Genomic DNA, 12,575 nt, shown 5'->3' with positions numbered 1-12,575 from the left:
CTAGTTTTATGGGTATCATAGTTATTATTATTATTGCTTATTTATTTGTACCCAACCACAGGGAACCCTGCAGTGTTGATCTATAAAAAAGTATCCCTTGATTTTAGATCTGAAGAAACTAAAGTCAGCAATGTCCCGGGGAAAGTGGGTTACTTAACATCTACACATGAGACACAGCTAAAAATAAGACACAGTAAGTGCTCTTAAACCTGCGACAGTAATTGGAAACGAAACTTTAAAACACTTGACCAGTTAACAGGCAAAAGGCATTACATTAACTTCAGAAATAAAAGCCTCTGAAACATTGTCATTGTCAAAAAGATGAAATGTCAAAAACATAAAGAGATGACACCATAGTGCCAATGTTTCCAGACTCACAGAAGGGACAATTTCCTTTTTAATCCATTTCAGACTCAAGATGCAGGCAATGGTTTTAAGATATGAAGATCTAGGTCCTAGAAACTGTGGAGCATCCTTGATAATGTCCATGTACTTGCATGTGATGCAAGATTTGCTGGGATATCATGGGATACCCAATCAAGATGGGATGCTCCACAGCTGGTGGGATTTAGATCTTTACAGGTACACAGGTATCTTGTAGAAACACATAAAATATATGTGGATGTGAAGGGGCACTATAAAAGATAATGTAATAATCCCTAATTGAATCCCTAAAAATGTCTTTCCCTACCTGTGAAGCACATGTGATGGATAATGCACACATTCCATTTACATGCTCACTTAATTTCTTTCACAGGTAGTATCTGCACTTAAAAAGTTTTAAATTAATGATTCGTGAACTTACATCATAGTCTTGCCATATGTATATTAACTTTTTCATCTGACAATAATAAACATTAAACTTACTTCTTAATAGATTCAGATTTGTTGCTTTTTAAGAAAACCCAGTAACACGGACGCTAATTAAATGCTCATTTCATGAAATAAATGACATTGTGAACTCAAGCCCTTCTCCCACTGTTAAGCAGGCTTTCTGTGCAAAGCAGCTCTGCATGAGCCATGCTCCCCAGGATGTGGAATCAAGCTGGGAAAGGAAGATGCAATTGCTCTGAACAATCAAACAGCTGTTGCAAACAAGTTTTATAGTCCTTCAACATGGAATCCAGTTCTTAGCTTTCTCTCTGCCTGGAACACACAACTTTTCTGTCACTTTTTTTTTAATTAGCTTTTGACGATATAACCTTGCTAAAAAGATTGTTTCTTTCCATAGAAAATACATGAAGTCTCCAATATGTACGTAAATTTGTATATTTTTGTCCAAATAATTAACAAATGGATGGTTAAAACACGTGAGAATTCTCACAAATCAGGTACTGTAGGTGTGAAATCTTTAAAATAAAAAGCTAATTCAGAAATGGAAAGGGGTTTTTTGTGTCCTTTGGACACTGTATCTTATTTTATTCAGTAGCCAGGATGTGTAGGCCACTGTGCACCTGGCTGACTGAAGTGGATCTTCATTGCCATGGAATGTTTATACTGCACTACTTTTCTTTTTGTATAAACTTCAGTGTAGGAGGATGTTTTATCTTCATTGATATGTTCTGCAGTAATTAATCAGACTCTAGTGCACTGTCTGTTAAGAGCACCTGAAGTGTGACATGAAATTAAATGACTTGTCTGCCTTTTGGCTTCACGCTTGACAGCCTCTTCATCGTTTTCATTATTCAGTCAGAAGAAGAGCCCTTTTTTAAGGCTGCTCCCCCTTAACTGTAAAATACGTACACAACTTCAATGTAGCTGGAGGGGCAGGTACCAGAGCACATTAAAAAATAGTTGCAACAAATACAGAAGCCATTTTTTTTTCCAATTTCAACAAGCTATTAAAACAGACAATGGGGGAGTGAGACCGTTTGAAGTAATAAAACTTCAAATATGCGAGTGAGGAATTTAATTTACACTCGTCTGAGCTCCAAAAAATAAAGTACATTTGATCAAAAAGAGGTTGTAAAGAAGAATTTCTTTTGCGTCTGATTCAAACAGGTCATTTTCACTTTGGGACTCAGACGGTGGGTCTTTCACCATGTATAATGAGTGCATAGGAATCTTATCTTACGTAACTTTGAAACGTTTTAAACAGCCATCAGGTATTTTTGGAACCCTTGAAAAAAGGATAGTTACAAGACTAGCCTTCCTAAATCGTGACTGTCTAAATTGTGAAATTCCAAAATTGTGAAAGTTGTCTTTTTATTACAAATTCTTTTGGAATGGCTATTTAAGACTTGGCTTCATGGGTACCACTCCTTTACAAAACAGGGAGAGCAAGGTCCTGCAGATGTGCTCCACTGACCCACTCACGTCAGAACCATGCATCCATTAATCTTACTGAATAAAAGCTACACTGAGAGTTAGCATTGCATGGAGAAGCAACAGATTTCTCAAAGACACCCCTGTGAGTCTGCAGTCACCCATTAAGTTGCTGGAATGGCTTTTTTCAAAAAACTGTAAGTCCCTGACCAACTAATACTTCACCCTACCTGATTGCACCCTTTGTCAATCATGCACTGCTATTTCGGTAAACTTGGTCACAGATACACTCAGTTACAGTACTGACCCAAGCTAGAGCCAACAACATACAGCTGAACAGCATATTCCGCACCAGGTTGACATTTTATGACTCAACCGTAATCAAGTTAAAATACAAAAATACATGTAAAGAAACACTGAAATCAATTGTTATAAGCAATGCGAAAAATACTATGGGGGAAAAAGGGAGAAAGAAATTGATATCAGAACATGTCTGTAAAATATCCAGGGATCTTGTCTGGTGATATTCTGATCATACAGTATCATCTTTTTTGAGATGATGTGAAAACAAAACAAAAAATCTCCATAATTCTTGCATTATCTGAGTGTTTAATCCTGAAACTAATGGAAGCTAGATTACAATAGTAAATTGTACTTTCCTTGGTGTCCACGTAAACTGGAAAGTAAAATCTGTTAACCTGCCTACAAAAGTGCAGTCTGGCAGAGGTCAAGACCTGACTCAGTGAGAAGATCTAGGTTTTAAATGTTATTGTGTGTTTAAGAACTGAAACACACACTCATATACTGTAGGCAGGGCTTATGGCCATTAAACCCTTAGATTGAGGACTGGATTAGTGCACTCAGATCCACATTAATATAACACTGGCTCAGCACTGCTTTGATAAGAGTTTTCAGTAATAAAATCTGCAGACTACCAAGTGGTGTTCAAAAATTCCTTGCTGGAATTTTCAGGATAGAAGAAATGACTGAAAGCACAACCATGTTGGTTGAGCTGCCACAGGATCAACTGTTACACCAAGACTGGTAGCATCCAATAAACTACAGTATCTCCCCAGTTGACACTCTCAAAATGTCTTGTGGAGTCTGTGGCATTTACAGTATAATGCATATAAATCATAGATCCCCCCTGAACAGGTGGCATTCCTGTTAGCAGGATCACAAAATTACATAAAGCCAGCATAATGGCCTTTACCGCTCTAATGAAGTGGGCATTAATTATGTTCTAAAATAGTCGTTTATTTCTTTAAAATAAATAGAGACATCTGTACACCTTGTTAAACTTCCAGAGTAATTTTACAACTAGTGTAAAACTGGGTAACCATTGTAATCTCAGGAACCATATTGGGTTTAAAATCATGTCTCAAGAGTGGAATCAAGCATTAGAATGGATCCTACATGCAGCTCTTAGTGTCTGAGGATGGATTGTGAAGACCTTGAGGAAGGCTGCCATGTGAACAGCATTTGTGTTTTTTTCTTTGGTCCTTCACTTTAATTTTAATGCACAACTCACTGGCTTATTGTTTTCCAGCAAACTAGAACTATGCATTAACTTTTTAGTATCAAGTACACCATGTTAATTTTGTGTGTTTCTCACAAACTACTAAATACAATTAAGTTTAAAGACCTTATTAGTTTTATAGGGCTGTTTGCAAGCATGACACATTAAAGGACATTCTAGTCTAATCCATTCAAAGCTTCCTCCCAGTTGTGGACTTGGAGACTCAACAAATCCATTCATCCATCAGCAAACAGCTTTTTACCCAGAGCACAGTGCTTGTGTCCATAGTGTGTGTGGAGGAGTAACAAGCATCAATTCTAGTCAAACTCTGCAGGATCTACTTTAAAGAAGACAAAGGTTTAAGTCCATCATCTGTGTTTGCCCTGCCCAGGATGTTGGCAAAAGTATTCCTATTTATTTTCAAGAAAAAAAAACATTTCTGTTACCCTTTCTGGCAATCCTGATGCAGTTGATCCTGGTCTCCTGAAACAGAAACAGAATGGGATCAGTTAGTTCAGTGCCATGTGCAGATGGATCAGGATTATGGAAACACTAGGCAGCTTTGGCAAACTTTGCAGCTCTGTCATTTGGAACCATCCAGTGTGTGGGATAAGTTTAGGAAAAAAGAGTATACAAAAATTACATTCAGTGATGCTGCCAGACAATCATGAATTCGTGTAATGTGCTAGCTGTGTCTCACAAAACCATGAAAGTCACCATTCACTTGCCTGTGCTTTTTATTGGTTTGATTTCTCTCTCTGAATCAAAGAAGACATGGGAATTAAAAAATCTGTAGAAGGGATTTTGCAGGGGTGTGAGTGTGGAAGCCTCACCTCCTGACTCTCCCCCTCCACGAAGTCTCGCGCAATAATTTGGTTTAAAGATCTCATGCAGTAGTCTGCTGCACTGTAATTAAGAGGCTCTTCGTCAAACATCTTTAATGAGTTCCTGACCGTAATCCAACTCATCTTCAGCACATCCATAAGAAGAATAATTATCAAATGAAGATTTGTGAACGTTAATTCATGCATTTTGGACAATTATGTAAATCAGATCAGAATTAGAAGAGGCATTTCCTTAAACTGTTGGTAAATTGCTTCTCTGACTGAAAATCCATTGCAGGCAGACTCACAGGCTGAAACTCAGTTCTATTTTCCATTTATTGCACTGTCTTCTGAGTTTTTCTAGGTTTCCCTCTCTGGCATGATGGCCCTAAGGTCTCCACACAGTATCCTGAATTATGGGATTAGATTTAGAAAGTTCGTTTACGGTATTACCAACTGCTTCAAATAATAAAAACTGTGCACATTACATTTCTCTTAGATTCGTATTCCATTTAAGAGCTATAAACCTGTTTATTAATATGATTAATCTGTACTGTATTGGTGAAGAATCTCCTATTAACTAGAAAAACTAATATGCCACATTCAAGTATTGTATAAATTATATATGATACATATAAACAGTACAGAGGAAAGGCTTGAAATCAAACTTTTTATATATAGATACAAACAACTGAACAATACACTGCATGGGTCAAACCTATGAAACAGTAAACTCTGATGTTTTGTGTACTCTGAATGCAGAGATCTCTGAAGCAGAAGATCACAAAGCACTGAAATTTCAAAATCCTCCTGCTTTCAATACATTTTAGCTTGGTTCCTTTTTTTCAAAATGAGACCATCAATGCCAATGGATAAAAAGGACACATTCATGTTCATACTCTCGGCTGCACACAGCCAGGGACGTATCCTGAGAAAGTAATAATATGAACCTGCATGAGTGAGCCAGCAGAACTCAAAATAACGAGGACAACACAATTTGCTAAGCGTGGGCCTCCCTTAGGTGTGTTCTGAGGCAACTCTATATGACTGTGCATCAGGACATATTACCTAGAGTCTGCAGAAGCAAATTAAAAGGCAGACTAACTGTTGAGAAATTCTGTTATATAGTGACAGGGCACTACAGCTCTCTTGTTTCTGTTCTGAAATAGCACAACAGGAAAGGATCGCCAGTGCACAGGGCCAAGACACTTGCGTGTGGATGTAAATTCAGCACAGGTTTGCATCAGAACTGGTTTACAGCATCACATACTGTAGATGGAGAGAAGTTTTTAGAGATGATTGAAGTGCAGGGTGTATAATAATTGATTAAGGAAAAGAAGGTTTTTATGTTGTGAGCTTTCTGTGTAGTTTAATTATTCAAATCTTATGCACAGCTAAAATCTTTTTTCCCCCCAATTTGTTGATTTAATATTACTTACCCAGCATCCTAGAAATATTTTATATTTTAAAAACACTTGCGAATGTTTACCCAAAAGCCAAATAACCCTGCAGTGGCAATTAAAATGTTTAAGAGCTAAGGTAGGTATTTATCAGTCACAGAGTGCAGAAATGTGACTCTGGCATGGGGTCATTGTGCCTGACCGGGCTTAAAGAAATTTTTAATAGACACCTGCCATTGCATGTGACATCTCAGAAATAGCTGGGACATCAAAATATCATACCATACGATGGTATAACATCATCACTAGGCTTTAAGGGGAATGGTCACTCTTAAATACCCATTTGTGGCAATAAAATGGCTGGACTAGGACATTAAAACTGTCTGTAACACAGTTGTAATTAAGGACACTGTGGGAAATACACCCTGTGTGTGTGCATCTCCTCACAGTGTTGCCGGAAATGGACATTTGAGTCACAACTAAACTCATTTCAAACTTTCAGCGGACTACGCTGTGACTTGTTGCATCCCTACACAGAATGAAAAATTTTCTTAATTTTTCATTTTGACGTCACACAATTGTAACAGGTGGGTGCTGCTGTTCATACGGTTTGTCTTTGGCCAGACAATCCATATTGCAAGCTGTCAACTGATTTCTATGAAGAGGTGGCAGGCTCTCATGCAGCTATCACTGAAAACTGAGAAAATTCACACTTACAGTATATTCAGGCAGGATATAATAGTAATATAATATATGAAAAGTACAGCATCTGAAAACCATACTATTGCAAGAACAAAAAGAGCATCTTCTTTGTAGTCATAATATTTACACTGCATGTGTTGTAAAGAACTAATGAAAGATCTCAAGTATTTGGAGTAGCAGTAAAAGCCTTTCTCTTTTCAAGCTGTGGCTTTGATATTTCTATCAAAGCAATTACCGGGTAAATCCAAAGAGACTCCACAACATGTTAAGACTGTCTTTTGCTAATTAATTGGAATTATTACCAAAATAGTTATTCTTAAGCATGTTTTGAAGGCTACCTGTAAATATCCAACTGATTCAAAAAAACAATGCTTACAGGAGGGTTTCAAGATGAAAATGATCACAAGGCTGGAGCAATTCATCCCACTTAAGTTATTCAGCTGCGGGGATTTACAGGGAACCTGATCTTGGGGTGCTTCATGTTTCAGCTGTGATGACCACATTTTGTCTATCAGTGTTTGATATGCCTGCAATGAAACTGCTGATTCCAGATACACACCAAACCTGCTACACGAAATCAAATCTCATTTTACTGAACCAAGGGCACAAGGACATTTACACAAAAAATCATTAATTTGAATAAGCTTCTTACAAAATGAAATGCTTAGATGCAATACTTCACCTCTTACACAATGTAGTGAAAATCTTCATTAGTACCCCGTATCACTTCTATAACCCCAATCAAGCAACATTTTGTACCCCATTTATCTTTTGGATGAGATCAACAGAGCAGATACCACGATAAGACTGATTTAGTTGTGAGGCCCATTTGTCTTCAGAAGTGCCATGTGTGTAAGCAAGCATTTGAACCAAACTACCGCGCCATGCTGTGCATGCTGATTTGATGGGATCGCTCAGTCAGGAGCCTGAAGTTGTTCTTGGATCAAAATGTTGCTGACAACCAGATGTTGAGTATGGGGCCAAATGGCCTCCTCTCTATCCTATTATCCATGTACAAACACAAATTATCTTGGCAAAATAAGTAATAATGACGACAGATCGCTTTCTGGGGGAAGGGGGTGTGTGCTTTCACCCTCCTGCAGTCATGTTAGGTATTCAAGTAGAAATCGGATGTCTTAAGCAGAAGCACATCCTTAATGTTATAACACTGAATCGGTGACTCAATTTAAGTGGGGCTTTGTTCTAAAGAGCTCTGAAATTCCCAGCGGTGAGAAAAAATTAGCTACATCCACATGGGCTCTGCAGGGGAACATGTATCTGGGAGCAATGAGTGTGAAAGTGGAAGCCAGATATTTGTACAGCTAGCTACTTTTTCTTCTTCTCCTGTGATGAAGTGTGACATGCAGGGCCTCCAGCATAATTCTGCAGTTATTTCAATACAAATAGCAACATAACTGTTTTTCCACTGATACAGGAGGTACTGTACATTATGTTACATGTACGGAGTATGCATGCTGTAAGCATTCGAAAGCTGATAAAATATGATAATTCCTGTGATATTGAGTACTAAGTAACAGGTGTGTTAATGTTCAACAACTGCCCGGCGACTAGTGTTTCGCTGCATTTTCAAGTTGCTTAAAACTTGCAAGTTTTAAGCAAGTTTTAAATTCATCACACGTCCCTGAAAACAACTAATGTTAACTCATTGAATAATTTCATCTAATGATGCCAAGTCTTCAGCTTCCTTTCAGTGATCTACTGTACACCCAGCAACATTAGATTATAATATAATTATATTAGATACTTAGGATATTGGTTTAACTGGGGTGCTCTGTGCAAACTGTGGGAATATGTCAACTGAATATTTCCACAAACTGATTACAGAATTGTTTTTTACAAAGATAAAGTATTAAATAGTACATATATTTTTATGTGAAATGAATAAATATCTTTATGCCTCTCAGTAATTAACTTATTATATCAATTAGGCTTGCTGTACTTTTTTAGAGACATGTGCAGTATGGAATCAAAGCATTCCAAAACTAAGCATGCAGGTGACGACCCTAAATTCTACACCTTCCTGTCTTGTAGAGACGTAATGATATTAACAGTACTTATAATACATCTCCATGTAAACATAACCTACCTCTGCTTGTTATAGGCCAGAGCTCTCTGTGTATTCCCAGATTCACTTTAAACCATTATTATATTTTTAGTGAAGCTGTGCATCCTAATTTAATCCACAGCAAATAAGCACTAATTGTTTTCAACCGTTGACATTAACATCAGAGCAGTTCCTTGCTAATGAAGTGCAAGAGGTCAGGAATGTGGATCGGTTGATAGTGAGTGGGCGTGAAGAGTTCCTGTCTGAGATGAAGCAGAGCCGTCACTCTCAGGACTTCATGGGAGGAGTAGCTCCAAAACAAACAGCTTACAGCCACAAACCCTGAGAAATCGTACCCTGATACACCTGTAGGTGCATGGCAGGGAGACAGGTTCTGCTTTCTAATTACCTACACGTGTTTAACTTCACATTCACACCAATTATTACTCTCATTGCTTGGAATAAACAGCATCAGGAGTAGCAGCCCTGAAATTATTTCAATAAGAAAACAACACAAATCACCTGACGTAAAGAAGATTGTTCGTTTAAATCATTTTGTGTTTACTTAATTTCTAAATTAAGTAAGAATGGTCCTAATTCCTTGGCTAAACTTGTTTCAGAAATTACTAGTCTGAGGAATTCTGGGATGAATGGGAGGACCATTTCTCCAGTCTTGATCGTGTGAACAATCCAAGATAATCACTTGGCATTCGCTTACAACCACTAATAATGGCTTGTGTAAAAACATCTTCTGTATCCAGTACATTAGAGAGAGGGTTATTGGAGTTCAGGAGCAGTGGTAGACAGTCTTGCACACTGCTTTTCACAGGAAACGGGGTGATTGGCTGTAGCCCAAAACAGCTGGAGTACAGCAGGTTTTTTATGCAATTATCTTCTTAAAAGCTGAGAAATCTCAAGTGTTGGACTAGTCTCAGCAACTAGATTAAACTAGAAAAAATACAGAAGGTCTTTAACATTGATAGACTAGTCTAAAACCAAGACATTAAAACACCTAAAGATAGCTGAACCCTTTCTTACTATGTAGTCGCTCTGCCCACCAGTGGTCCATTTCCAAGACAGCAACCCAAAAATGCACACTCTAAACTCACCCCTCTGAAGTTGCTCATGGCCTGGAAGTAGATGAGGTAGTTCTTCCTGGGGTCAAGCGGGCTGTTCCAGTAGCCTCTGTAGGTCTGGTTGTCTCCCACAGTGAAGGGTGTAGCTGTGGGCAGGCTGCTGGGTGGCAGCTCAGCAGTGTAGTAGTGCAGTGTGCCTCTGGCCTGGGCCTCGCTGTGGGTGGTGGGAATGGGGAAACACTCCACGTTGCCCAGATCCCTCTTCACCTTCTTTGGCCTGTCCTCCTCCACTACCACCTGGTAGGTACTAAAACAGGGGAAAGAGTGGGAGAAGGACATGTCCAGTACAGCTTCCATGACAGAACACACAAGTGTAAATACACTCATTTTACTTGTACAATGTTCATTGCTCTCAGCAGCAAAAAATTGCAGTAATCCACAGAACTTGTAGCTCATGTATGATGATGATGTTCTTTTCAAAAATCAAAGTTTACCTTAAACACCAAATGCCAAGCCCTTAAAAACACAGCTAATAAAAATGGTAATACTTTACATTATAGTGCTGCTTACAGAAGTAAGAAGTTACAACATATCCATAAATCATAAAGGTACATCTTTAAGGCACTGTAATATTTTCCAACAACTTCATTGAATAATTAAATATTATAATAAGAACTGTAATGTTTTAGAATTACACAAAGAGCTTGTTTCTCACAAAACACAGGCAGAGTCTATTCAAGTCCTTTGGAGGAAGAGTGTCCTGTGCACCAAGTCTCTTAAATCCTGTGCCATCCTTTCTCTGCTTGCCTGTGCAGACTTACCTCACCGGGGCTCCCCGGCCCTGTGCTGGCCTAAGAAGGACTGTGATGGTACTCTCAGACTCTCCCAGAGGAGGGGGCATATCTCCATAGTCAAACATAGGGGCTGCAGGTGTCAGTCAGCGAGACAGAGGAGATGGAGACATGGAGACAAAGAGAGAAAAAAAAAAGTTAGCAGTTTTCAAAAAGCGTACAAGATGTTCTGCACTAAACGTATTCAGATTGTAAAAGTACAGTTCCTAGGAGAATGATGCAGCCTGTAGTTCTGCCAGCTGATGCAGATATATATGGAATACACTGTGGGATGAATGCAGGGGGCTCCACACACACACCACGTGAATGGAAATCCCATTTTGCCATAAAGCTGCAAAGATTTCAATGCCACTCACTTTGAAACTTCAGTTTGAGCAACAGGCTCTCTGCCAGATTAAAAGTGACAAGCAGCAGCGTGAAACCAAACTGCAATGCAAAGTTTCTACTGACTGTAATTTCCTGTTGTTTCACATCTTGCCTCCTTTTATCTTATTAGATGCATTTTGTGCTGTTGCATTGCTGCATCTGAAACCGTTCTTGTCTACATGAAGTAATGCTTTTCAGAAAGGGCATGCTGCTGTGAAGCTCATTATCAGGAAGTGCATTGGGGAAGCAAATAACCTGCGCACTAGTTAATTAAACTGAGAGCACCAAGGGAGATACAAGACTAATATATTTCTCTTGCCACCAACTCATTTAGCTTTAAGAAGCCTTAATATTTGTTACCATTACGAACAAAACCAACAACACAGATCTCGCTGAATGCAAATACCAGAATTAAACATATGTTTAAAAATAAAGCACCATGAAAAACTGGCAATTAATATTACTCCTTTAATTTTTAAGGACTACATGAAGATTTGTTCAGGCTTCTCTGAAGCACAGCAAAGTAAGGCCAGGCCAAAGGTCCTAGTTGCTCAGGAGGCAAAATACAATTAAAACGAGTAAAGGCAAACATCAAGAAAATGTTACCCAAACAAGCACTGAGGATCTTATTTAAAAGGGATCTGAGCAGAAAGACACAGCACTATAGAGAAACCCCAGTGAGCAATAACTGCCATGCTCTCATCTTTGTTTAATATTTGTAGTCAATTAGTGAGAGATGCGAAAAGCAAACAATTATATGGGAATCAATGATTAGGATATTAAAAAGAGCTCCTAGGAGTCATGCCAGCAGGAAAGGTTTATATTAACAAGGGGTTGCAATAACCCTGAGACTCAACACTCAGAGAACCATACATTTCCATTAAAAAGGAAGCAAAGAAGATGCTTCTTTCATTTTCCCCATCTCACTGCCAAACTCCCACAGTTCTCCCACACATCTCCAGCACATTCGTATTCTGCTCTGTGGCTCCTACAGTAGGTGGGGTTATGTGTATGTGTAATTGTTTAAAGCTTTGCAAAGTGCTGGGTGCTAGCTATCTCTGTTGGAAAACATGAGGCACCTCCTGGTGAAATAAAGGTTAGTTAAATTAAAGGCAATTTAATCGTATAGTTAAGGAGTATGGTCTAATTAATTCCATTGCAGTAAAGAGCTCTTGTTGAATCTGTTTAATATACCTTTACTGTTGAGAAAACAAAGATTTGGTATCTGCCAATAGAACTGTTTTCACAAAAAATTTGCCAAATAAAAATAAGATTCTAATTTTGACTCACTGGCTTCTTTCCTTTTTTAGTTAAGATTCCGGAAGGTGGACAAACAAAATCAAATTAAACCCAGAAAAAATATATTTGTTCTTCATATTATTGCAAAAATAAAATAAAAGCCTTGTAACAAAATCAATTCAACTTTCTTTTTTTCTGTCTCATCATATTTGTGAATCTTATTCAGTGCTAGATTTTTTATTTCTGAAATCAAGTACAGACACAATAA

The 12,575-nt window shown here is 38.2% G+C and overlaps 1 protein-coding gene across 4 annotated transcripts in view; it reads right to left on the bottom strand.

Moving 5' to 3' along the window:
* Nucleotides 1-12,575, bottom strand: part of ptprub (protein tyrosine phosphatase receptor type Ub) — a 216,417-nt gene that overhangs the window by 37,969 nt on the left and 165,873 nt on the right. For all 4 annotated transcript variants that reach the window (XM_015348716.2, XM_006631389.3, XM_015348717.2 and 1 more), the window contains exons 11-13: nt 10,673-10,775; nt 9,885-10,158; nt 4,231-4,267 (exon numbers count right to left, since the gene is read on the bottom strand). In XM_015348716.2, the coding sequence (XP_015204202.1) occupies nt 4,231-4,267; nt 9,885-10,158; nt 10,673-10,775 (414 nt within the window). The remainder of the gene's footprint in view (nt 1-4,230; nt 4,268-9,884; nt 10,159-10,672; nt 10,776-12,575) is intronic.

Source organism: Lepisosteus oculatus, chromosome 11 (genome assembly GCF_040954835.1).
Source record: "Lepisosteus oculatus isolate fLepOcu1 chromosome 11, fLepOcu1.hap2, whole genome shotgun sequence".
Taxonomy (NCBI): Eukaryota; Metazoa; Chordata; class Actinopteri; order Semionotiformes; family Lepisosteidae; genus Lepisosteus; species Lepisosteus oculatus.
Note: the sequence above shows the minus strand (reverse complement) of the source record. Positions and strands in the feature narration are given on the sequence as shown.